The sequence below is a fragment of the Loxodonta africana genome, chromosome 19, assembly GCF_030014295.1.
Source record: "Loxodonta africana isolate mLoxAfr1 chromosome 19, mLoxAfr1.hap2, whole genome shotgun sequence".
Taxonomy (NCBI): domain Eukaryota; kingdom Metazoa; phylum Chordata; class Mammalia; order Proboscidea; family Elephantidae; genus Loxodonta; species Loxodonta africana.
Window position 1 is genome coordinate 81,791,817 of NC_087360.1, and position 27,388 is coordinate 81,819,204.

A 27,388-nucleotide genomic window follows, 5' to 3' on the forward strand; every position below is an offset into this window, starting at 1 on the left:
CCTGGGCTCTTGAACTTTAACCATCCATTTTTTAATTTAGAAGTTCATACCATCAAGTAAGAGAAATGACAGTCCAACAAGATGGGAGAAAATATTTTCAAATCATATCTGAAAATACATAATATAAAAAGAATTTTTACATCTCAATAATGAAAACAACAAATAGCCCAATTAAAAAATAGACAAAGGATCTGAAGAAACATTACTCCCAAGAAGTTACACAGATGGCTAATAAGCACATGAAAAGCTGTTCAGCGTCATTAGCCTTCAAGAAAATACAAATCAAAATGCAGCGAGATACCACTTCATACCCACTAAGATGGCTAGAAGCAAAAAGGCAGGTTATTATAAGTGTTAGTGAGGGTGTGGAGAAATTGGAACCTTCACACACCGCTGGTGGGAATGTAAAGTGGTGCAGCTGTTTTGGAAACAGTCTGGCAGTTCCTTAAATGATTGGACTTAAAGTTACCACATAGCCCAATCATTCTTCTCCTAGGTTATACCCAGGATAAATGAAAACATACGTCCCCAGACACTCGTACACCAAAACATGGAAACATCCCAAATGTCCATCAGGTGAAGGGTGTAGATACAAATTGTAGGGTGTCCCCGCAGTGGAATATTATTTGATAATAAAAAGGAAGTACTGATTCATGCTAGAACGTGGATGAATCCTGCAAACACTATGCTAAGTGAAAGAAGCCCGTCACAAAAGACCACATATTGTGAGATTCCATTTACGTGAAATGTAAAAAAAGAAAAAAGAGTAGAAGCTCAGACTTTTGGAGGATGCTAATATAGAGATGATTCAAGAAAGATTAATTGTAAAATGAATTTTTGCTGACTCTACAAGCCCTAGTGAAGCTTCTGTAAGAAGTGTCTATTGTTGATTGTGCTTGTTTATAATACAAATCAAAATACAATGAGATGCCGCTCCATACGCACTAGGATGACTATAATAAAAAAAAAAAAGATAATTTTAAGTTTTGGTGAGGATTTAGATAAATTGGAGCCCTCATACACTGCTAGTGGGAATGGAAAATGGTACAGCTGCTTTGGAAAACAGTCTGGCCTTCAATTGCTATATGGCCGATTTTTTCAACAATATTCTAAGCGCCTTTGGGAAACCAGGATAATCTTTAGCTGACCTTTGCCTGGGTTTCCTGGGCACAGTTATGTGACTAATTTAAAAACTGACTAAGAACCTTCTCTTTGTTTTCTTGGACAATTTTGCGTTCTGTAGTCATGGGAAAAACAGTGAGCATCATCCATTCATTGAACAAATATTTTTTTGAGTGCCAGCCATGTGCCAGGCACTATGCTGTGTACTGGAGGCAGAAAAGTAACTAACAGAGAACCAGCCCTTTGATTACTGCTGCCCGGTAGGATTTACTCAGCCCTAAAGGACCATTAGACCCCACATTCCATCTGTTACTTCTGTTTCTTATACTAGGAGAGCTAGTGAGTTTCTAAAGTGATCACAAGTGAGTGGATAATGGACCATGCTGTACGTACCTAAGTGTGGCTTTGAAGGTGTGTCTTTCTCCTGGTTTTTGCTTTCAAACCTGAGACCATTTGCACTTCTGTTACATCATTGTTTGACTCTTTCTTATTTAAATTTAAACTAGGAAGACTACTTGTTAGCACACATGGCTTGCCAGCATACAGTTGGCATTAAGCAAGAAAAAAACCACGCAGCAGGGTAGAGCTGAATGGCAGGCCACTCTGGTAGTAGATGTCCTGCCAACTTCAACATATTCAGTGGCTTCTCAGGAATTTTTAGTTAGATTCAAATAAAAGAAAATGAGGCTTTAGTAAATTTTGCCTGTAAGCAAGTAGTTAAGTTTTTGTTTTGAGAATAACTTAGACCTGAAATTCCTGGAAGATTAAAAATATCTAGAATATATAATACCATATCATTCATCCAAAAGATATGTATCATGAAGCTAAAATAGCAGAACCTCTGTCGTCATCACGAAAAACACCATATTCTAGTTTCATATTAACCCTTTATCTTTAGGACGATCAATAGAAATACCAAATTTCCATGTTGTACAATGACCTGAGAATGAAAAAAAATTACCTATATTTAGTAACTTTAAGATTTCTGAAAACTGTTCTAAAATACTAAAACTGAGGTCTTGTGTGTAATATGTGTTGTTTGTGTGGAATACATGTGGAGTGTGTAATACGTGTGGCTTGTGTGTAATACACGTTGTTTGTAATATGTGTGGCTTGTGTGTAATACGCGTTGTGTGTAATACGTGTGGCTCGTGTGCAATACATGTTGTGTGTAATACGTGTGGCTTGTGTGTAGTATGTGTGGCAGCGTTGCTGCAACAGTAAAATATTTGCTGTTCCTGTTTGCCTCTGAAGTGTATAATGCTGTGTCATGGAGCTAAAATAGGATTCTTCCAAGGAGATATCAGGCTGCTTATGGACGACCTCAAGGTGCTTCAACCCACTGTCTTTCCTTTGGTTCCCAGACTGCTGAACCGGATGTTTGACCGAGTAAGTTCCAGGGGGCAACATGTGGGGGACAGAGCACTGGGCTTCGAGTCAGAGGCTTGGGTTTGAATTCGGCTCAGCCATGTCCCATCTGTGTCACGCTGACAGTCCTCTTAATCTCACAGGACTAGTTTACTCATCTGTAAAATCAGCATACATTTACCTCACAGAGTTGTTGGTGACGATTAGGTGAGAAAACTCCTGAACTCCCTCTGGAAACTGTAGGGCACAGTACAGCTATAAGGTGGGGTCATTTTGTTTTCACAGTAAACCTTAGAGCCTGTTTTCTCATCTATAAAAGAGACTTACCTCCTTCCTCCCTCATATGTGTCTCATAAAATTGGTATTTGGCTTACATGAAAATAATAACTGTGAAATGATTTTATTAATTTTAAAGCTCCCATGCACACGTCAAATATCACAGTAAAACTTGTGAAAGCCAGAACCTGTATAAGGTGGAGACCTGTCAGAGAAGGTAAACGCAAATATTTTCCACTAATAGAGGGCGATAGAAAAGTGGTAAGGGTGCCCTGTCAGAGGCACGAAACTTGAGAGAACCGGAAAAACAAGGCAGTCGTGACAAGTTTCCACTCTCACAGGTTTCCCTGTACTTACTTAGCCACATCAAGAGTCCCTAGGTAGTGCAAACAGTTACTGCACTCAGCCACCAACCAAAAGGTTGAAGGCTCAAGTCTACCTAGAGGTGCCTCAGAAGAAAGGCCTGGCAATCTGCTTCTGAGAAATCAGCCACTGAAAACCCCCTGTGGGCAGCCATTATGTCAGGGACATGAGCAGCCTCCAGAATGAATTTGGACTGGGCAGTTTGAATACTCTTCGTTTTGAGGCAGGGCTTCTGGCTCTGAGAACCTTCCTGTTTCTTGGCTCATTAGATTTTTGGACAAGCAAACACCACACTGAAACGGTGGCTGTTGGACTTTGCGTCCAAGAGGAAAGAAGCGGAGCTTCGTAGTGGTATCGTCAGAAACAACAGCCTGTGGGATAGACTCATCTTCCACAAAATACAGGTAACAAGTGGACTCACAACTGTTGTTTTCTAGGTAAACTGATTAGGGTTTCAAAATTTTTATCAGAATTTTTTTTTAGAGGTACGGAGATGAAGGAGAGAATGAAATATTTTTATTAATTCTCGCATATTTGTAAAAATTAGGGACAAGGTAAATCTGAACAGTATTATATCTACCTAGGGCATTGTAGTATTACCATTTTTTCATTTTGTTTAGCTTTTCTGGAATAAGTGTATCATTCTTGAGGTAACTTTTTTAGGCATGATGTCAAAAAAAACCCCCAAAAAACCCAAAACTGGTAGTTGCCACAAATCCAGCAGACTGTTGTTCTAGTTGGTGTGTGTCACACCCATCGAGAGTGACTGGGGTGGTCATGGATCCGTATTCCAGGCTCTCGGCACGTTGCCCTGAGCACGGGCTCTGTGTAGCTGTCAGCAGAGGGTGTAGTGAGTTAGTGCCGGGGATTCTCTGTAGCGGTTTGTCACTGAGGTGACCACCTACTTCCAGATAGTTAACGTGCGTGTCCTCTCCTGTCCCCCCGTAAGTCGAGCCTGGGAGGAAAAGTCAGGCTGATGGTCACAGGAGCTGCGCCGGTGTCTCCCACGGTGCTGACGTTTCTGCGAGCAGCACTTGGCTGTCAGGTGAGGCGCGACTTCTGTCAGACTTTATAATGCTGAACCATCTGTAGGAAAAGTCATTTTTAATTCTCTTTGTATGTGTCTTACTTTTGTTTGGAAGGTCATTTATTCCTAGGTTGCTTGGAGAAATGAGTGTATCTTTTTTTACCCTGGGCAAGGGAGTATGTATTTAGGCCCACTGCGTAATTTTCTCCAGGGTAGGGTGCACTACTTGCATTTAGAGTTAGGCATGAGAGTATAGGAATGGATCACCAGTGATAAGCCAGCCTGCAGCCATGCAGAGAGCATCTTTTAAGGGGACCAGAAGATAGCAGGGACTCAGTGACACCTAGAGCTTGTGGAGGGCAGAGCCAGGAGCTGACAAAGCGAGTGCCTTCCTGGTGGGGAGTTGGCAACGTGACCTGTAACGTAGGTGTTCTCATTTGCTGTCTGCAGGAGGTTAGGTAAAAAATGAACGTGGATGGTAGCTGATGTTTGGGATGGGAGTGAAGATGTTTGGGTTCCAGAGGAAAACACGATTTAGTATTGAATGAATTTACTAAACTAAATTTGAAAAGCAATTTCACCACAGTCAGCCATTACTTAGAGGTTAGAGGAACTGAATTACTTCTGCACTTCCAGCAAAGGGGTAACTGTCCGCCTTTAATAATCTCTCATCTGTTGGTGGCCAGTTTTATGAAGGCTATGGACAGACAGAGTGTGCTGGCATCTGCTGCCTGACTGTGCCTGGAGACTGGACAGCAGGTACGATTGGTGGAAGATTCCTTGTGGGAAGCGGGTTATTGGGGTTGGGTTATTAGAATTATTAGAATTAGACTCATCACTTAAATATTAAGTGGGGATTTACTGACACAAGTAAGTGTGACTTTGTCTCAGATTGTTAGGCCTTGGGACAGACAAGGGAGCCCTGGTGGTTCAATGGTTAAAGCATTCTGCTGCCAACCAAAAGGTTGACAGTTCAAACCTGTCGGCTGCTCCACAGGAGGAGGAGGTGACAGTCTGCTTCCGCAAAGATTTATAGACTATGGGGCAGTTCTGCTCTGTCCTGTAGGGTTGCTATGAGCTGGAATTGACTCAGTGGCAGTGGGTTTGATTTTGAGGACAGCAAGCTTGGACGTCAGGGAGCTATCTGTAAGATGGCTCTCACGGCAGAGTCGTGTAGTGCCGGGTGGTAGTAAAGTTGCCTTTTATACCAGATTCAGAAATGTTTGGCCCAGCGATCTTTCCCGTAATTGATTAGACAAGTAGTTGATCTAATTATTTTTATTTAGTTTAATTATTTGTAATTATTAAATTATGTGTATTTAAAACACAAATAGTAAATTTACACTGTGTACTAATGGCTGTGTTAGGTGTTGGGATTACGGATATAAGTCAAATACAGACCTTTTTTCCCAAAAGGAAAAAGCAAGCTGGAAGGCAAACACAGAAGTAATTCATTGTGTATTTGTCATAGATAAAGCTCTGTGTTAGGTGTTTAACATGGAGGGTACGTGAGTTTGATCCTGGTGAGATGTGAGGTAACTGTAGATTATCGTTTAAATAGCATGTAAATACAAGAATTTACACAACATTATGCTTTAGAGCCAGGATTCCAACCCAGTTCTGACTGTAAAACTTCTCTTTCCCTCTGTGCCACGCTGAGAGTATACTTGACACTGTGATAAATAAATCTCCCTGATTAATCTGGCATGTTATAAATATTACCAGTGTCTAGGAACATAGATTTATGATTCTGCTGGGATTGATGCTACCATTCTGTAAAAATGATATGGGGCAGCGTGTGACCTCCTCCAACCCCACAAGGGGGAAGGAGAACCAAGATCAGCAGTGCAAGGCTAACTCCCATGAGGTGGAAGCCAGACAGGCCTCCTCTTTCCACCATCTTTACTAATCCTGACACTGACCATCCCCCTGTGGCACTCTCCGTTCCTCTGCTGGGTTTGGTAATTCATTACAATGGCCACAGAGAACTCACAGACAGTACTCATGATTATGGGGTTTACTGGAAAGTAGCAGTTATAATGCAGGCCTGGGAACACTCAGATACAGTTCTCCCCAGCTGTGCTCACAGGCTCGCCTCTCCCTGGCCTTAGGCCTCTGCCCAGAGGCACTCACTGGCTTTCTCTCTTCTTGTGAAAGGCCCCCATGCTGTCTCCTGCTGCCAGCTCGGCTCTCTGCTGTCGGGTCCCTCCTAATAACGTGTCCAAAGGATGTGAGACGAAATTTCGCCATCCTCACTTTCAATGGAGCATTCTGGCCATACTTCTTCCAAGACAGATCTGTTTGTTCTTCTGGCAGTCCATGCTGTATGCAGTATTCTTCACCAGTACCCTAATTCAAAAGCATCAGTTCTCCAGTCTTCCTTATTCACTGTCCAGCTTTTGTGTGCATGTGAAGCAACTGAAAACACCATGGCTTGGGACAGGCACTGGTGGCGCAGGGGTTAAGCGTTTAGCTGCTAACTAAAAGGTCAACAGTTTGAATCCACCAGCTGCTCCTTGGAAACCCTGTGGGGTAGCTCTGCTCTGTCCTATAGGGTCTCTATGGGTCGGAATCAACTCGACGGCAGTGAGTTTTCTTAGCACTCAAAGTGACATCTTTTCTTTTGAACACTTTGGAGAGGTCTTTTGCAGCAGATTTGTCCAATACAATACATTGTTTGATTTCTTGACTGCTGCTTCCGTGGGTATTGATTATGGATCCAAGTAAAATGTAATCCTTGATAATTTCAGTATTTTCTCCATTTATCACGATGTTGTTTATTGGTCCAGTTGTGAAGATTTTTTTTTCTTTATGTTGAGGTACAGTCTGTATTGAAGGGTGTAGTCTTTGATCCTCATCAGTAAGTGCTTCAAGTCCTCTTCACTTTGAGCAAGCAGGGTTGTGTCATCTGCGTGACGCAGGGTGTTAACGAGTCTCCCTCCAGCTGTGTTGCCACATTCTTCTTCCTATAGGCCATCTCCTCAGATTATCTCCTCAGCACACAGACTGAGTAAGTATGGTGAAAGGATACATTCATGACATTAAACCATGCAGTATCCTCTTGCTATGTTCAACGACTGCCTCTTGGTCTGTGTACAGGTCCTACCAGTATCCTGTCTTAATAAGCTTAAATATAAAACAGGTTTATCCATACTGATCCTTCAGTAAAGGCCATGTTGATTAGAATTGGTGGTTGTGTCAGAGAATAATCGAGGTTTGCCAGAGATGGATGTGTTCTGTCTTCTTATGGAGAATTGGAACAATAAGATGTCTGTCTGAGGGAGGGCTGGTTAAAAAGGAGTGACCAGTAGTGGGCAGGGGCCATCAGATCATCGAAGCCAGGTGAACGTTTCAGAAAGCTTGCTTCCAGGTATTCACAGTAACCCTTAAAATCTACATACAAATTCCTTATACTTTGAAAAATAATTCAGAGCATCAAACTTAGGAAATGTCCTGATGAGACTTTGAGTATTTTAGCCTCTGTTCTAGGAATAAACTTTCTAAATGAGTTTACCAGGGGAAGAATGGCTAGAATAGCAGAAACCAGAAGTTTATACCGCTTTCTTTTATTGCAAGGAGGCTTGTTTGTTATAAAAATAATGTGAAGGTTGACTGAAGGATATTATGAGTGATATTTCTTTAATTAATATACAGGCCATGTTGGTCCCCCAGTGCCTTGCAGTTATGTAAAGCTTGTTGATGTAGAAGAAATGAATTACGTGGCTGCCCAGGGCGAGGGTGAGGTGAGTGGAATCACGTCAGTCATTCATCCTTCACGCCGTTTTCTCTGACAGCCAGCCATGACGGATGCAGGAGCATTCTCTAACACAGGGTCGTAGAAAGCTACTGAGCTTGGTGTTATTGGTGATCTGGAGTTGAACAGGCTGCTTTATGAAGCAACTTTTACGTTTAACATTCAGGGGCACACTGACACCTGCCTTCTTGTGCCCAGCGTGATAGGGATTTGAGTCCAGGAGCACGCTGAGGCTCCAGTGGCCTAAGTCCTCAGGGCATATCTCCATCTGCTTATTGCCCTGGCTACCTCTTAGTGAGCTACTGGCTACTAATGGTAAGCCTAATTACTTCAAAGTAATTTCAACCCCTTTAGGGTTTTCTAGCATCTTTGAGCCAGGACTTAGGCAAGCATTAGCCTTACAGTTTCACTGGAGTGGAAGTGATTATGAATAGGATGTGGGGGCATTGGGGGTGCTTAGAAGATCCCAGAGGGGTCTGGTAGTTCCCTCTAAATCATGGAATTCAGGGCTTCTAGCTAAAGGTTGGGTTTCCCACATACACACCAAGTTTTTTTTTTCTTTCTTTCTTTCAGGGAAACCCCAGTAAATGGTATTAACAAATCCTCTTATTCTTCAGGTGTGTGTGAAAGGGGCAGATGTTTTTAAGGGCTACTGGAAGGACCCAGCAAAAACAGCAGAAGCTTTGGATAAAGATGGCTGGCTGCACACAGGGGACATTGGAAAATGGCTGCCAGTAAGTTGTTCCTTCCGCTGTTCACAAATAGGTTTGTTCCACTGTCAGGAAGAAAGTGTCCCGTGTGCTGTACACTTACCATGTGGCACCCTGACTTTTCTCTCCCCGTTCTTGTTGAGTGGTGTCATGTACACTCTTCCACTTCCTGCAATGAACAGGTTTATACTCTTAGAATATTTGTTTAGGATTTTCCCTTTAACTATAGCAAATATGCTTTCTATTTGAAATTCTGGTTGCTGCTTTCTGTTTGGAATCAAAAGAGACTTTGGCTTGTTACAGTACATGTGCTGTGGCTTGATGGTGATGCATTGGTTAAGCAAGGCAGTTTGGAATTGCAGCGGTCTTCCTGGAATGTATAGCAATTTGTGAATAAATGTTTCTTTCTTTCTTTTTTTAAATTGTGCTTTAGGTGAAAGTTTAAGGAACAAATTAGTTTCTTTAAACAATTAGTTCACATATTGTTTTGTGACATTGGTTGCCAACCCTGCGACATGTCAACACTCTCTCTTTTTTGACCTTTGCTTCCCCATTTCCAGCTTTCCTGTCCCTTCCTGCCTTCTCTTCCTTGCCCCTGGGCTGGTGTGCCATTTAGCCTTGTATACATGGTTGAACTACATGTGTTATTACTTGTTTTATAGGCCTGTGTAATCTTTGGTTGAAGGGTGAATCTCAGGAGTACCTTCACTACTGAGTTAAAAGGGTGTCTGGGGGCCATACTCTCAGGGTTTCTCCAGTCTCTGTCAGACCAGTAAGTCTAGTCTTTTTTTGTGAGTTTGAATCTCGTTCTACATTTTTCTCTCACTCAGTTGATGACCCTCTATTGTGATACCTGTCAGAGCAGTTGGTGGTGGTAGCTGGGCACCATCTGGTTGTGCTGGTCTCAGTCTGGTAGAGGCTGTGGTGGTTGTGGTCCATTAGTCCTTTGGATTAATCTTTCCCTTGTGTCTTTGGTTTTCTTCTTTTTCCCTTGCTCCAGATGGGGTGGGACCAGTAGATGTGTCTTAGCTGGCTTTTCACAAGCTTTTAACATGCCAGACGCTACACACCAAAGTAGGATTTAGAATATTTTCTTTATAAACTGTGTTATGCCAATTGAGCTAGATGTCCTCAGAGACCATGGTCTCCAGCCCTCAGCCCAGTAATTCCATCCCTCAGGGAGTTTGGATGTGTCTGTGAAGCTTCTGTGATTTTGCCTTGGTCAAGTTGTGCTGGCTTCCTCAGTATTGTGGACTGTCTTCCTCTTCACCGAAGTTACCGCTCATCTACTGTCTATTTAGTGTTCTCCCCTCCCCACCTCTCCCCTCCCTCGTAACTATCAAAGTTTCTACGTGTAAACTTTTTCATGAGTTTTTATAGTAGCGGTCTCATGCAGTATTTGTCCTGTTGCGACTGACTTATTTCACTCAGCGTAATTCCCTCCACATTCATCCATGTTATGAGGTGTTTTGCAGATTCATCGTTGTTCTTTATTGTTGCGTAGTATTCCATTGTGTGTTTATGTACCGTAGTCTGTTTATCTGTTCATCTGTTGATGGGCATTTAAGTTGTTTCCATCTTTTTGCTGTTGTGAATGATGCTGCAAGGAACATGGGTGTGCATATGTTTATTCTGGCTCTTATTTCTCTAGGAGGTGTTCCTAGAAATGAAACTGTTGGATTGTATGGTATTTCTATTTCTAGCTTTTTAAGGAAGCACCATATCATTTTCCAAAATGGTTGTGTCATTTTGCGTTCCCACCAACAGGGCATAAGAGTTCCCGTCCCCCCATAGCCTCTTCAACATTTTTTTGATTTTTTTGATTCATGCCGGTAATGTCCGGGTGAGATAGTATTTCACTGTAATTTTGATTTTGCATTTCTCTAATGGCTAGTGATTGTGAGCATTTCCTCATTAGTGACATATAAATGTGTTTCTTAGGTTTGTCATCTCATTAAAAATAGAATGTTTCACAGACTAAACCAACTCCTTTGGATTTAATTTAGGAACCATTTATTGTATAGAAATTCAAAACAGTTTAAGAGTAAGAGGCTCGTAAAAGAAGCCTTATTTTTCCTGCTCATAGATGTGACCAGTTCTTTCAGCTCTGGTAACAAGCAATGATATTTGTAAACTGGTACCAAGTTTAATTGCAAGAAGTAAAATGGCTGATTTTTTTTATTGTGTATGATTATTGTGTATGACCAAATTATTGTAGATTTAGGGTATTTGATACTCTGGGATTTTTACTGATGAGAAAAATGCCCCCCAAAATCAATTCAGATTGCAGAATATCCAAGCTATTTAGGAATAAATTAAGTCCTTCTTTTCAGGTTTAAGGGGTTAAGTATCAGTTCTCATTCTGGCTCCAACGCGCCCATTTCATAACTTCTCTGCTTTTTAAGATAGAGAAGTGTTGTGGAATGAGGGAACTCTGGAATCTTTCCAGCAGATGACTTCCGAGGCATGACAGTGGCCCCCGAGTGGGAATGGATGGAGATACGGGGTGGTGTTGGTTACCGTTCGGACAGGGAGTGGTGGTGGATGCTACTAGCGTTTGGTTGATTTAGTCTAAGGGTGGCAATGCTCCAGCAGTTACGTAGGGTGGTCCTTTGTGCAAAGACTCACCCCACCCAAAGGACCAGGAGCACCCTCCCACTCCACCCCGAGAAACAGTGACAGAGGAAACTGACGCCCTGCCTTTGTGTAGCAGACGTTTATTGAACCTTTATTCTGTGCAGCAGACTGTGAGGGGGTGAGTAAGGCCATGTCCCTGCTCTCGAGGGACTTGACTAACTTGGAGAGCCGGATATGTACGTACCTAACTCAGATATGAGACGAATGAAATGGGCTAAATAAAGGTAGAAAGCAAGGCGCTGCCGGTTGGCTGACAAGTCATGGATGCCAATCCGTAGAGTGGAGTGCGTGTGGTCCCTCTAAGCCTTAGTTTTCCTTTCTATAAAATGGGATAATACCTAACACCAGCGAGATGTTACGAGGATTAAATGATAGTGCGGGTAAAAACCTCGTACCTCACAGTGTGACTGATGCTGGGTGGAAGCCTCCCTGGACCCACTCACAGCTGCCTCCTCTCTGATAAACAGAATGGCACCTTGAAGATTATTGACAGGAAAAAGCACATATTTAAACTATCACAAGGAGAGTACATAGCCCCTGAAAAAATTGAAAATATCTACATACGAAGTGAACCTGTTGCTCAGGTGTTTGTCCATGGAGAAAGCTTGCAGGTATGTGCTTCTGAGTTGCTAATGCCTTGTACTCTGGGGGCTTTAAATAGGATTGAAGGATTCAGCCTAGTGTGACTTAACTTTCATGTCTGATGTGCTAGAATGTGATTGATGCGTTGTTGGTTTCTGCTGCTTGGCATTTCTTATTCAGAAAACTTTTTTTTCTTTAGTTTCTATATTTGTATTTTACCTGGAGTGGCCTAGTAAATGAATAATTTCTTTCATAAGGGTCAGCACAAAGCTGGTTCCTATGCGGCAGAGGTTAAAGACATCCCGAATGTCTGACCTTTCCAAGCTGCTGTCCCACTCCATCATCTGTAACATCAGCTACTCTCTCTCCCCTCTGCGCTCTCCCTCCTGTCTTTGGGTTTCCCAATTTGCTGGTGCCTTAGAGAACTCACGAGCTGTATAAAGGAAATGGCTCATGAGGTTTTGGAGGGTGGCAGGTCCCAAATTCGTGGGTCAGGTGTAGGCTTCTCCCTGGCCCTCAGTCTCTGCCCAAAGGCACTTAGCTTTCTTGCTCTGTGGGCCGGGAAGCCCACTGCGATGTCTCCTGCTGGTCTCTCCTGCCTTGGTGGTGGTGGGCTGTTCTCTCTCCTGCCTCTGGGATGGCTCATTTTAAGCCCAGTGGGATGGCAGAACTGAACAATCCCTTTGGTGGGTCACAATACCCTATCGTACAGTCCCGCCCAGTCACCTGGGTGGGAGTTACAGGATCGTGGATAGAAAGGCCACAGAAAAACCAATCCATTACACTGCACCTAGTGTCCCAAGGGAGGTGTGGGGTAGGTAATATACAGTTTCAACTATGAAGGAAGTCCTGATGCTGTGATTATTAAAATGTTTAAAAATTTTAAACATATGAAACTCAACTAAATTATTTTAGAACAGATAGTGATCGTGAACCAGCATACGCTTTAAGTCAAAATTATAGATTCTGCAGTAAAATGTCTATTCGTCAAAATGTCGGGCAGACACCTGTGAGGAAGAGAAGGTGGAAGGGTTCCCTGAAAGCAAATCTTTTTATAAATCTTGAGATTTTAAATGATTTTATCGTAATATTTTCTTGTCGTCTTCAAGAATGTACCTCCTTTTTTTTTTTTTTACTTAGAATCTTACCATGCTTTTGTTTTGTTTTGTTTTTTAGTTTTATTGTTGTTATATTGTGAAGGATGAGGTATCAGAGTTTTTTTTTTCCCAAGTTAATCTGTATACATTTTCTTTCTCTTTTTTAAAAGCAGTGCTCAGGTATCTATCACCTTGTTTGCCTATTTGGCTCTCGTTTATTAAAAAGTATCCATAAAAGTAAATAGAAAGTAGGCTTTTTGTGAGTTTTCGGTCTCCAGTGATTTGTTCAGCCATTACTCTGGGATTCCTGATGCCATCCATACTTTAGAGCCAGGAGTTTTTAAGCCGGGCCCATGGACTCCTGGGGAGGGTGATACGTTCTCAAGAGAATGTCAGACTGTCACTGGCTTCTCTCAGGGCCGTGATGCTGGAATAATTCAGAGCCACTATTTTAGAACATTTGAGTCAAGCCGTGTAACAACTCCCTGTCTGTGTTAAAGTCATTTCTCATAGCGATTGTCGTACCAGATGTTGAGATGTTATGTCCCTGGGCCCAAAAGAGGGGACTAGAAGGATCCTTTGAAGAGCTGTGCAGAAATAAGGTACGGCTCTGAAGTGTGCAGTTTACCTTCCTATCTAAACTTTGCATTAAATGTACCTGTGGATGTCCAGCTGCCTCCAACAGAGGAAATATTTTGTTTTGTTACCTTATTAGGATGTCAAAAAAGCTATCCTAGAAGACATGGTGAGACTTGGAAAGGATTCTGGTCTAAAACCATTTGAACAGGTAAGACTGTCAACGAAGTGCATGGATTCCGGTGTGTAACAGAGATTTTTTTACACATAAATTATATGTGTAAAATATAGAGGATGAGATGCCTAAAGAAATGCATGCGGAATCAGTGATGGAACGTGTTGGCAGGGGAGGGGTGTTTACCCAGGGGTGTGAATTCTCTTTTTTGGAGGCCAGGATACAGTCCTGAATTCTCTCCTAAGAATAGAATACCTGCCTCTTTGGAGAGTGTTTAAATGCAGCTTGACCTGGGGCGAGAGATGGATTGGTTCGCCCACAGGGGTCTTTATACGTTCCGGTGGCTTATGTGCTTTCTAAGGAGCCCTGGTGGTGTAGTGGTTAAGCACTCAGCTGCTAACTGAAAGGCTTGTGGTTTGATTCCACCCAGCGGCTCCACAGGAGAAAAGACCTGGCGATCGGCTCTGTAAAGATTTCAGCCTAGGAAACCCTATGGGGCAGTTCTCTTCTGTCCTGTAGGGTCGCTGTGAATCGTAATCGACTTGATAAGCACACAACAACAACATACGCTTTCTAGACTCAGATGGCATTTTTCCTTCTATAACAGCCTTGTTTATTTGCAGATCAAGGACATCGCCCTACACCGTGAATTATTTTCTGTTGACAATGGCCTCCTGACTCCAACAATGAAGGCTAAAAGACCAGAGTTACGAAATTATTTCAGGTCTCAGATAGAGGAGCTTTATTCGACCATCAAGGTCTAATGGGAAGAAGAAAGCTTGAAAAAAACCAAGCTGCACACCTCCACAATCTCTTCTGCTGGTGGCCTCTGGTTCTTCTTCTGCTGATGGCTTTTATTTGGTAATTGTGACTGCAGCAAACACAGGGAAGGAAACGCTAGTGTTTGACTTGTCCACTCGGGGTTCTTGTCCTAGGACTGTTAGAGGACATGGAGCACTGCCTTGCCGTCCCCTCGTGTTGCCGATGATGTTTATAGTGATAAATAATTTCCAAAATGAGCCTTAAAAATTGTAAAGGGGAAACCATAAATGTGCTGAGTTATTTGAGATTTCTTCAGTTAGAAAGGTGTGTGTTAAAACTTGTCTCTCTGTTTTTCTAACCAAGGGGTTTAGGACTTTGCCATTTGTGAGATGTCCGCTACTTGCTGCAGATTCTGGAGTCTTCTGCTGCTCTAGAAAGCACAGCCCTGGAGGGACGGTGTCCTTTAAAAACAGGAAGCGTCCAGACTGGCGAGTATCCAAGTTGGACCAGAGATTGCTTTAAGCCCTGCCCCCTCCCCCCCAACACTCACATGTTCTCCTCCCCATCTCATGCACTCAAACATCCCATCCCCCCCACACTCACACGTTCACCTCCCCCGTCACATGTACTCACACATCTCCCTCCCCGTCTGACACACATTCATGCATCCCCTTCCCCCCAGCACACACTCACATGTCCCCCTCCTCATCTCATGCACTCAAACATCCCATCCCCCCACACTCACATGTTCCCCCCCTCACATGTACTCACACATCCCCCTCCCTGTCTCACACACGCTCACACGTCCCCCTCCCCATCTCACGCACTCACGTGTCCCCTCCCTGTCGCACACGCATTCACACGTCCCCCTCCCCATCTCATGCACTCAAATATCCCATACCCCCCACACTCACACATCTCCCTCCCCGTCTCACACACATTCATGCATCCCCTTCCCCCAGCACACACTCACACACACTCACACGTCCCCCTCCCCATCTCATGCACTCAAACATCCCATCCCCCCCACACTTACACGTTCCCCTCCCCCTCACATGTACTCACACATCCCCCTCCCTGTCTCACACGCACTCACGTGTCCCCTCCCTATCTCACACGCATTCACACGTCCCCCTCCCCGTCTCACATGCACTTACACATCCCTTCCCTGTCTCACACACACTCACACGTTCCCCTCCTCCTGTCACACACTCAAACATCCCATCCCCCCACACTCACAGGTCCCCCTCCCTGTCTCACAGGCATTCATGCGTCCCCTTCCCCCCAACACACTCTCACAAGTCCCCCTCCCCGTCTCATGCACTCAAATGTCCCACCCCCCCACACTCACATGTCCCCCTCCCTGTCTCACACGTATTCATGTGTCCCCTTCCCTGCAACACGCACACATCCCCTTCGCCATCTCACATGGCGCTCACACAGTCCCCTTCCTCCACACACACACTTACAGGTCCCCCTCCCCGTCTCACATGCACTCACATGTCCCCCTCCCCATCTCACATGCAGTCGCAGTCGCAGTCGCAGTCGCAGTCACACGTCCCCCTCCCCGTCTCACACCCGTTCACATGTCCCTTCTGATTAAGGGCCTGGAGGTGTATACTGTTCTCCACAGTCCTGTTGGAGCCTAAGGTTCCCTGGAAGCTGAAGGACAGAGCCAGCTCAGAACAGTGCAGGTGCTGAGGCTCAGATGGACAGACACTCATGAGAGCAAAGGGAGTCTAGCTCATACCCCATTCTCTAGACCTGGTTCCCTCCCTCCATCCCTTCCCAGGGATTACGGAAAAACCTGCCTTAGACTGCAGTGAAGACAAGCATTTCAAGAAGGAGATAATGACTTGGATCAGCTGTGCTCGCCTGTGACACCTGACTGACTGTCCACTGGATCTTCACTGCACTAGTCACTCTGGGTTTATAATGGCCAACAGATTTTTAATGTGGTTTTCATATCAGAAAGGATCGCGCTGTGATTAACTTGCTTTTTTCCCCCAGAATAAACTCTCAGGCAAAGCATACCTTTGAAAATAATATTAAGGGGATAGATTTTCTTGGGTGTTTGTTGCAATGGATGGTAATGGGCAAACGTTCTTAGGTCATAATGCTACCTGATTTCTTTGAAATGTATTTTACAAGCCAAAATTCTAGGATGTAGAAATCTGGCAAAGTCATTTCCTGGGATTAACTTTTCAAGGGATATTTTCTGTCAGTTAATTTGAGAAATTAGCAGCATTTCATTTTACTGCAAGCCTTTGTCACATTTGACTCAGTTGTCATTTATACGTTAAAGCAGTTGTTTTTGGATATGTGATCGACCACGTGTATTAATCAAGCACAAGGGGGTTTGCACTAAAGAATTGTTACTGTAATAACACTATTTGCTAGGCTAACTTCATAGCTATATTCTGAATGGCACAAAAAGTCAATAATTTGTCACATTGGGGTTTTGAATGTTTGCTTTAAGCGTTGGCTATTTCTGTGTTTTATAAACCAAAACAGAATTTCCAAAAATGATGAAGGAAACCAAAATAAATATTTCTGCATTTCAAGTGAGTGAAGCATCTCTTTTAATGTCATTTTTAATGTCTGGGCAGCCTCTGATGTACACGAGCAAAGAGCAAGGAGGGCCCCCAGCCCCAGCAGCCTCCCAGAAGCTTCTTCCCCTGCCCAGGTCTCTTGCTATAAATCAGGAGTTTTCTGGCCCTACACAAACTCTTGAGTAGGCTGGCTCTGACAAAAGTCCTAATGTGTCGTGGAGAAGAACATCATGGTGTGAATAATGTGGATATTCTTGAAAATGCAAACTCTTTGCTGGAAGGCTACATTCCTCAGAAGATACTGGCTTACAGCTGATGGTTCTGTAGTAGGTTTAATTCTGCTATATTTTAGTAAGTCTGTTACTGTAGAACTGTTTGAGATGGCATCATTTATAGCAGCTAACTTTTTCTTTTCCTCTACCCATACTCTGGTTTTATCATTTAGAAAATTCACTTTCCCCCTGTTCTCTGTTTCTTACATAGCCTGCTGTGGTTAGAGCAGCCTTCCTCCCTCCCGCCTTCCCCTTAAATTTTGTGTTTGGTGTGGTGATGTTTTCTCCTCTGTTGCTCAAACCCTGGGCATCTCTTATAGAGCTCATAACCCATTCTGCCTCTTTATTTTAGCTGTTAAGATCCTTATCTTGTCTTGCCTTCCTCCTGCTCTCTTTCCCTAACTGAACTGTAAGCTCCTTGAGAGTAGGTATCAGTTTTCTCTCCCTCAGCACCACGCACAGGGCTTAGAAACTAGCAGGTGTTCACTAAATAAACCATTCTGGACAGATCCTTGGACTTAGGAACAAAGCTCCTTCCATAATGAGGTTGATAATAAATGCTGTTTTTGCCCTTAACTTGCATGGTGCGCCTTGTGGACCAGCTCCTGCTCAGCAGCGCTGGATGTACCCTGGTGCTCGGCTGCACAAATCACAACTGACCTCAGCAGCCCCGTGGTCTCTGCACAGACTCTCCTGTGCAGTCAAAACAGAAGAAGTATGGTTGAGTCTAACTAAGGTGGTTGTCTGTCTGACTATGAGGCAGTCCTTTTGTCCCATCCAGGCGCCTGCACAGTAAGCTTTTCCAGTAACCACCATGAGGAATGCAGGCCTGAGGTAAAGCTGACGAGAGGAGGGTGAAGCCAGCATTGGCAGCCCTGGGGCCCACAGAGCTCTTCTCGGCCCCACCTTGCAGACACCAACCATGACACACCCTCATACTATATTTAAACTTGGAGAAGCAGCTTGTTTTTAAGTAAACTTGGTATCTGGCAGTTAGGTATTCTAGCCCCACCCGGTCTTTTAGAGTACTTGGAATAATAATAACAATTAAAATGCGTGAGTGTATCTATAGGCCGGGCACTGTTGTAAGCATTTTACATAGGTTGACCTGTTTTATGGCCACAATCCTTTCATTCCAAATATGGCTATTTTCCCCGTTTTGCAAATGAGTATTTGGTCAGTGTCACATACCTGGACAGAACTGAAGCCAAACCACCTGGCTCCAGAGACTGAACCCCCAGCCTCATGCTGTGTACTGCTGTTCCTCCTTGTCTATATTTGGCAAGGAAATTCTGGCAAACGTGTCATTGGATGGTTTTTTTGGGCCAGCAGTTCTGCTTCTAAGCCTCAGTACTAGTAATGTTTTAGACAGGACTTTTCTCTGTCATAATGGACGCTAATACCACTTCTCGGAGTTTTTTTTGTTTTTTCTGGTTGTCTTCATGTTTTATAGCTTACCAAAAATAAAACATGGCTTCTGTGATGTTTAGTAATTCCGAATCTATCAAGGATGAAAAGCTTGGAAGAAGTAACCATTCTGTGTTAGAAAGAGAGTATGAGTAAAGCCAGGTAACATGCTTTACAGGCTCATGAGATCCCTCAGAATTTGTAGGAATCACCAACTCTGGATGTAATAGTATCTGTTGCCATCGAGTTGATTCTGATTCATAGCGATCCTATAAGACAGTACAGCTGCCCCATAGGTTTCCGAGGTTGTAGTCTTTACGGAAGCAGACTGCCACATCTCCCACGGAGTGACTGGTGGGTTTGAACTGCTGACCTTTTGGTTAGGAGCCAAGCACTTAACCAGTGTGCCACCAGGGCTCCTGGATATAACAATAGCTGTAGGTATTATGGGCTTTCTGTGAGCAGTATATGAAGAAGAACACCACGTCAGGATTGGAGAAAGACTCATTAACAACCTGTGATATTGCGGATGACACAACCTGCCTTGCTGAAAGCAAAGAGGAGTTGGAACACTTACTGAGGAACAAATGCAACAAGGGGATACTGCTTGGTTTAAAGGTAAGAAAGGCGTGCATCAGGGTTGTACCCTTTCTCCTTACTTAGTCTGTATGCTGAGCAAATAATACGAGAAGCTGGACTACATGAAGAAGAACGTGGCATCAGGATTGGAGGAAGACTCATTAACAACCTGTGATTCGAAGTTGACACAACCTTTCTTGCTGAATGTGAAGAGGTCTTGAATTACTCATGAAGATCAAAGAGTACACCCTTCAGTATGAATTACACTGAACGTAAAGAAAACAAAAATCCTCACAACTGGACCAATAGACATCGTGATAAACGGAGAAAAGATGAACGTTGTCAAGGATTTCTTTTTACTTGGATCTGCAGTCAATGCCCATGGAAGCAGCAGTCAAGAAATCAAACCATGCCTTGCATTGGGCAAATCTGCTGTAAAAGACCTCTTAACAGTGTTAAAAAGGCAAAGTCGTCACTTTAAGGACTAAGGTGCACCTGACCCAAGCCATGGTGTTTTTAATGACCTCATATGTGTGTGAAAGCTGGACAATGAATAAGGAAGACTGAAGAAGAACTGATGCCTTTGAATTACGGTGTTGGCAAAGAATACTGAATATGCCATGGACTGCCAGAAGAACGAACAAATCTGTCTTGGAAGACGTGTAGCCAAAGTGCTCCTTAGAAGCAAGGGTGGCGAGACTTCTCATATGCTCTGGACTTGGTGTTAGGAGGGACATCATGCTTGGTAAAGTAGAGGGCCATGGAAAGAGGGGGAGACCCTCAATGAGATGGATTGACACAGTGGCTGCAACAAGGGGCTCAAGCATGACGACAATTGTGAGGATGACGCAGGTCTGGGCAGTGTTTCATTCAGTTGTACGTAGGGTCGCTATGAGTCAGAACCGACTCGACAGCACTTAACAACAACAACGTGGTAAAATTGATCCCTCTCCCTCTTTCTTGAAACACGTTTTTCTTTTTGCTTCAGGGACACTAGATTCTTGGTTTTCTGCCTTCCTCCATGGCAGATTAATTCTTGTTGCTGTCTCCTTCTTTAACTCCCATTTAAATATCTGAGGGCACCCAGGGTTATGTTTTGGCCTCTCCTTTGTAGTCTATCCATACATCTTCCCCAGATCACCTGGTAAAATCCCATGGCTTTAAACAACTTCTAGATGCTGATTAAGGAGCCCTGGCGGTACAGTGGTTAAGCACTCGGGTGCTAACCAAAAGGTCGGTGGTTTGAATCCACCAGCTGCTCCGGAGGAGAAAGATGTGGGTGGCAGTCTGCTTCTGTAAAGATTTACAGCCTCAAAAAACCCCTATGGGGCATTCTGTCCTATAGGGTCTGTATGAGTCAGAATCGACGGCGACGGGTTTCAGGTTTTAGATGCTGATGACTTTCCAATTCTTATCTCCAGTCTGACCTGCCTTCTGATTTTCAGACTCTTATCTGTCTTCACTTGGTTGTCTAAAAGGCACCACAAATGGAAGCTGCCCAAATGCAACCTCTTGATTCCCTCCCCTCAAAACTCTGTCTGCTTGGTGAAGTAGAGGATCAGCAGAAAAGAGGAAGACCCTCAAAGAGATGGATTGACACAGTGGTGGCAATAATGGGCTCAAGCCTAACAGTGATTGTGAGGATGGCGCAGGACCGGGCAGGGTTTCGTTCTGTGGTGCATAGGGTTGCTGTGAGTCGGAATCGACAGCACCTAACAACAACAAGCCTCTGACTCTCTGAGCAAACCCAATCCTCCCTTTTCCTGATGCCCCACATGCAGGAGTTCTAGCTAAGAATCACTCAAATTCACTCACTTCTATCTCTACTGCCACCAACCGGCCATTATGAGCTATACGTCCTTCCCTGTTCCCTGAGCGTCTACTCTTACCGATTTGCAGTCGTTTCCACAGCAGTCAGGAGTAATCTTTTAAAAGGGTAACTCAGGGGATGTCACTTCTTGCCTCAAAATCCTTCAATGGTTTCCTCCTGAACCCAAAGTAAAATTCAGCTTCCTTTTGGGCTACGAGGCCTGAAAATCTGGCCCCACTTCTCTAACTTCTTCTGAGAGCACTCTCCCTTGCTCACAATGCTCCAGCCGGATGGCTTCCTTTCAATCCCTTGAACATATGCAGCTCTTTCTCTCCTTAGGACCTTTGCACTCTGTATTTCTTCTATTTGAAATACTTTCTCCAAACCTTTGCAAGGCTGGCTCCTTCTCATTCTTCAAGTTATGACCCCAAACACACTCCTCAGAGACCTCCTGTAGCCACTACACTTACAATAGGGCTTGTGACTCCCACCCAAGATACTCTATCAATTATTTTCCTCAAAGCATCATTACAATTTGAAATTGTTCATTTGTCTTCTTGTTTATTGTCACTCTCTATTAGAAAGTGAGCTTCTCGAAGGCAAGGATCTTGCCCACTGTGCTGATTGCTGTATCATTATAGCACGGGGCAGTGCCTGGCACTTAGCTAACAGTAAACACATGACTGTGGATTGCTCACTCCCTAACGGGGGTTTTGTGGGAATTCAATAAGACCGTAAGTAAAGAACTCAGCATAGTACGCTGCCCATAAACAAACCTGTTACCATTGAGTTGATATTGATTCATAGATCCCCTATGTGTGACAGAGAACTGCCCCCATAAGGCTTTCTTGGCTTTAGTCTTTACAGAAGCAGGTCTCCAGGCCTTTCTTCAGCAGGGCTGCTATGTGGGTTTGAACCCTCAGCCTTTAGATTAGTAGTTGAGTGCAAACTGCTTGTGCCACCCAAGGTCCCTTTTGCTGCTCATGTTGTTGTTAGGTGCTGTCGAATCCTTTCTGACTCATAGTGACCCTGCTCGTAGTGACTCTGTGTCCAGCAGAACAAAACACTGCCTGGTCCTGCACCATCCTCACAATTGTTGCTATACTTGAGTGCATTGCTTCAGCCACCGTGTCAATCCATCTTGTTGAGGGTCTTCTTTTTTGTTGACCCTCTACCTTAGCGAGAATGGTGTCCTTCTCCAGGGACTGATCCCTCCTGACGACATGTCCAAAGTTCGTGAGACGTACACCATATACTGTTGAAAGGTGGAATAAGGTGGTGGTAGAGGAAAGGCCACAAGATTTGGTGATAGAGGCAACCGTGGGAATAACTGTTATAGCGGAGTAAGGAGAATAGAAGCGTTTTTGGAGTGGACTGAGGCATGAATTCCTGGGAAGTCAGGAAGAAGGGTAGACAGCTCTTTGAAGTTTTGTTGTACAGAAAGTCAAACGAATGGATGGTAACTGGAGAAAGATGTGTTGTTGAGAGGTGTGGTTTTGTTTGCAGGTCGTAGTGGTGGTTTGTAAGACGGGAGATCCTAGAGCGTGACAATATGCTGATGAGAACGACCTAATAGTAGGGAGAGAGAAATGGGTGATTCAGGAAAGGGAAACAAGTCCTGAGCAGGTGGGAGCATTAGAACCCACAGTGGAGAAATCCACCATTGATGGAATGTCTTCCATTCCAGCAGGAGGGGAGATAGAGAACATGTATCGGTGTAGGTAGGTCCATGGTGGCTGGGATGAAAGATTAGGGAGCTTCTAGGTGAATGCTTCTATTTTTTCAGTTAAGTGTTATCTCCATAAAGTTCCCAGGTGGTGAAAACTATTTTCCCTTGACTACTAGCCTGAGGGTTGGCAGTTTGAACCCACCTAGAGGTACCCTGGAAGAAAGGCCTAGCAATTTCCCACTAAGATAACAGCCAAGAAAGACCTACGAGGCAGTGCTACGTGAGGTCGCCATGAGTGGCGGTGTGGTTTTGGTTGTATTATCTCCATGTTATGGGTGAGAAAATGGAGGCTTGGAGAGATGGGCTAACTTGACCAGGGTCAGTCATCTAGTAAGTGTCTGAGCTAGACTTTCTGATGTCAGGACCTGTCTGTGCCTGGATGACCTTCTTGGCAGCCCCCCTCACCCCGTGGGACCCCAGTGCCTTGAGCATCCGTTACTGTGTTGAGTGAGCAATCTTAGCCAGTCTTCAGCCAAGCTTTCCAGTGCAAATTAGCTTGTTGAAGGTTTAACTCAGTCATGCCACAAAGTGGAGGAGGATAAATGCCACGGGCTTTGGAATTTCCTTTCCGTGTTTTCATCCGTGTTCCCAGACTGTTGCTTTTCATGGCAGCATAAGCTGCCGTGGCAGAAGAGGAGCTGACCAGTCTCCCCATCCACTTGCTGTGAGCAGGCTGAGGGCCCTGCAGAACAGGAGGACAGAGACCTTGAAAGGAGAGGGCCATGGGTCAGTTGGGCTGGGCAGGCCCAGAGCTTCCCTCCCCAGCCCTCAGCTATGAGGGTTCTATCAGCCTCCAGCCCTCCCCGCCTCATTTAATGTGGAAGGTGACGGCTGGGCTGGAATGGACTCTCCTGAGGTTCTCAGCACAGAGGTGGCTTTCCATCTCTTCTCAGCAAAGCCTCATTGGCACCAGTGCTGAGAAACCCAGCCTCCAGGCTGGCCTGGTGCCTGCTGAATGTGAACTCCACGAAGGCAAGGCCCCCTGGGCTGTCTTTCCCCCACTGTGTCAGCGTACATGCCCAACTGTGTGTTCGCATTAAATCCACTGCTGCACTCAGCATGAGTAATTAGGAAATTGCCCCACCTTACTTATGAGCCATATATTGAGCATAAAAAACCAGATTTTTTCCTTCGGCCTTTTAACTCCTTTGCACTGTTGACTTGCTAGATGAATTTTGTAGAGGTCTTGCTAAATGAGTTTTGCTTCTCAGCAGTGTTCTTCAGCCACAGAGTGGTCCTGTTGGTGGCCTGAAGCAGGGTTTTCTCACAAATGTATTTTGCACATACATTGTTAGCTGTGCTCTTTGTTGAGATTTTTAAGGAGGATGGTTTTGACGGTCATACTGGGTGGCAGAAGTTGCCCTTGTAAATCCTAAGGCTGCTAGATTTCCCCTCCAAGAGCTCTAGACAGGCTTGGTGCTTTTCAGGTGGCTCGTTAAAATTGACAGGGCTGGTAGTCAGGCACCGGGTACTGAAGAAGACACATGTGAGGAGGGCATGGAAACCAGTTTGAGCACGTTCTGCATTAGGCCACATGTCAGGCACACAGGGACTCTGACTTGTCAGTCTGTTGCTTTCCCACACCCACTGATCCTGCCTTCCCGCACCCTGTTGACGCCTGCCAGCTCCTCAGCTCCACCTGGTCTGAATTGTCTGTGGACCTGCACTGGGGAGAAGTCCCAGGACTGCTGCACATAAGTGCCTAGAGGCACCCCACCCTGCCAGTAAGCCTGTTGCCTGGAGGCACTTGGCTCTGTCTTTCCATGGGTCCGATGTCTCATGTGTTACAGCTCTCTGTCTCTGTGGGTCTAAGAGGTTATCAGTGCAGGGTTCCCAGGTCCAAAGAATGCACTCTGTTCCCAGCTCTCCTTTCTTGGTGATGGTGAGGTCCATGTCTCTGCTTGCTTCTGTCTCTCCTTTTATCTCTTGTAAAATAAAAGGTGTGACTCAAGTAAAGGTGGGGCTTGAATCACATCCCTTTGTAAGATGGTGACTCAAGATACACTGTACCCTAATCTTACGTCATTAACATACAGAGGTTAGGATTTACAACACATCACAAAATGGAGGATAATTACATCAGATCACAAAAAATGGAGGACAGCGACACAATACTGGAAATCATGGCCTAGCCAAGTTGACATGTATTTTGGGGGGACATAATTCAATCCACAACAGTTAGGGTTAGGGTCAGATCTAGGGTTAGGGTTATGGTTAGACCTAGGTTTAGGGTTAAGGTTAGACTGAAGTTTACAGTTAGGGTTAGATCTAGGGTTGGGGTTAGCATAAGGGTAAGACAGACAGCTAGCATTAGGTTGAGGATTATGTTTAGAGATAGGGTTAGGATTGGGCAAGTTTTAGGATTAGAGTTAGGATAAGGCTTAGGGTTACAACTAGGATTAACATTAGGGTTAGATCAGAGTCAATATAAATATGGTTTGGGTTCAAGAGAGGGTTAGATTTTAATATACTTTTACTGTTAGGTTTAGTGATAGGGTGAGGGTTAGGATTAGTTTTACATTCAGGTTTAGGGTTAGGGTTAGATCTCGAGTTCGTGTTAGGATTAAGGAGCAGTGGTTAGTGTTAGGGTTAGGGTTAAGGTTAGATCTGGAGTTAGGGTTAGGTAACTAGGTTAGGTAATGTTAGTGTTATATCTAGGCTTAAGTTGAGGTTTAGGGTTAAGGTTAGAGTTAAGGTTTAATCTAGTGTTATTACATAGAAGGTGCTCTTGGGTTTAGCGTTAGGGTTAGGTTTAGATCTAGGATTCGGGTTAGGGTTCGGGTTTCATCTAGGTTTCAGGTTAGTGTTAGGTTGAGGGTTATGGTTAGGGTTAGATGTAATGTTAAGATCAGAGTTATGGATAGAGCTAGAATTAGGGTTTAAGGTTAAGTCTAGTGTAAGTTTTAGGGCTAGGTCTAAGGTTAGTTTTAAAATTATGGTTAAGGTTAGGTTTAGGTTTTTGTCACTTCTTTGATAAATGCCAAGCACGTTCTTCCTTTTTGGCTTTTTAACTCTTGGTCTTTGCGTATTTCAGTATACTACTTTTCTTTTTCTTCTCCAGCCCTCCTTTGTTACCTGTTCAGCTCTTTTAGTTCATTTCTTCCTTTCACTTTAGCTAATCCACATTTAAGAGCGAGTTTCAGACTCTCTTCTGACATCTATTTTGGTCTTTTCTTTCCTGTGTTTCTGATGACCTTCTGCTATAGGTATGATGTCCTTGATGTGATGCCAGAACTCATCTGGTCTTTGGTCATCAATGTTCGATTCGTCCTACCTATTCTTGAGATGGTTTCTCAATTCGGCTGGGATATAGTCAAAGTCGTATTTTGACTCTCGTGGACTTGCTCTAATTTTCTTCATCTTCAACTTAAACTTGCAATAGTTTCTTGGTTTTCCCCGTTCCCTTCCCAGACTACCTTCACGGTGACCAACTGTTGTAGGGATATTTCCTGCTGTTCCAACACAATTTTTCCTTCCCAGGTTGGCCCTGAGACGAGCTGTGGTAGCTCCAACCAGACCAGATCTGGGCTTGATTCAGTGCTAAAATCCACCACTACGTTCTTTTTCCCTGCCACTGCAGCTATTACTGATAACAGAAGCCAAGAAATTGTATGTCTGGCCCTTTCCTTATCACTCTATATTTCCATATGCATCCAACTAGCCAGTTTCTCAGGAGTTAGATCTACCACCCCTACTGCCCATGAATAGCTTTCGCCTTGAGTAACTGAGTGCACCATAACACTGGCTTTAGTCCATGGGTGATTTCTTTATCCCATCCAGAAACCAAGGATTTCTCATTGTCTTGTTTATTCCCTTTTCTCTGAAACTACGTATTCCAGTGAGTCTGGGCCATTGTAGTAAAACTCACTCTTCCGACACCAACTGAAAGAACAATTTCTTTTATAAGGATCAGCCCCACGGAGGGAGCTGGTGGTTCCTATGAGGCAGAAGCTAAAGATGTCCCAAATGTCCAGCTTTTCCGGATTGCTGTCCCACTCCATCATCTCCCACATTAGCTCCTCCTCTTCCCCTCAGTACTCTCCCTCCCATCTTTGGGTTCCGTAATTAGCTGCAATGTCTCACAGAACTCACAAACCGTATTTCAAAGAAATGGCTCACGTGGTTGTGGAGGCTGGTGAGTCCCAAATCCACGGGTCAGGCATCAGGCTGGAGGTCTCTCCCGAACCACGTGACTGTAGGGGCTGATGAACCCGAACTGGCAGGCCAGATGACAGGCTGCTGGCTCACAAGGCTGTGGAAGCTGTCAAATTAGACCAGATGATAGGCTCTTGGAGCTGCGGAAGCTGGCAAATTCCAGAATCAGCAGGTCAGCCAGCAGGCCACTGGCTTAAGTCCCAAGAGCCAGAGGTCAGACAATCACGAGCTGGATGCAGGATCCAGATGCAGAGACAGACAGTCCCACCAGAGTACCCACATGTGTACCTGGACGCAGGCCACACCCCAGGGAAGGATGTGATTTCAGTAACTGTAGTCCCACCCTCTAGTAAGGTGGTGACTCAAGATAAACCCTTAATCCTGCCTCAGTAACATGGCTATAGGCCAAAGTCAAATTATAATAAATTACGGTTT

The 27,388-nt window shown here is 44.3% G+C and overlaps 2 protein-coding genes across 2 annotated transcripts in view; both read left to right on the top strand.

The window, feature by feature from the left end:
• The window catches only part of LOC135228265 (long-chain-fatty-acid--CoA ligase 1-like), a 67,526-nt gene extending 51,342 nt beyond the window's left edge, over window positions 1-16,184 (top strand). Inside the window, exons 12-21 of the mRNA XM_064272949.1 lie at window positions 2,377-2,511; window positions 3,399-3,533; window positions 4,079-4,174; window positions 4,843-4,915; window positions 7,811-7,899; window positions 8,528-8,644; window positions 11,725-11,868; window positions 13,437-13,538; window positions 13,652-13,723; window positions 14,311-16,184. Of these exons, the coding sequence (XP_064129019.1) occupies window positions 2,377-2,511; window positions 3,399-3,533; window positions 4,079-4,174; window positions 4,843-4,915; window positions 7,811-7,899; window positions 8,528-8,644; window positions 11,725-11,868; window positions 13,437-13,538; window positions 13,652-13,723; window positions 14,311-14,451 (1,104 nt within the window). The 3' untranslated portion in view covers window positions 14,452-16,184. The remainder of the gene's footprint in view (window positions 1-2,376; window positions 2,512-3,398; window positions 3,534-4,078; window positions 4,175-4,842; window positions 4,916-7,810; window positions 7,900-8,527; window positions 8,645-11,724; window positions 11,869-13,436; window positions 13,539-13,651; window positions 13,724-14,310) is intronic.
• The window catches only part of LOC135227207 (long-chain-fatty-acid--CoA ligase 1), a 179,205-nt gene that overhangs the window by 17,139 nt on the left and 134,678 nt on the right, over window positions 1-27,388 (top strand). The gene's annotated exons all lie outside the window — the stretch shown is intronic.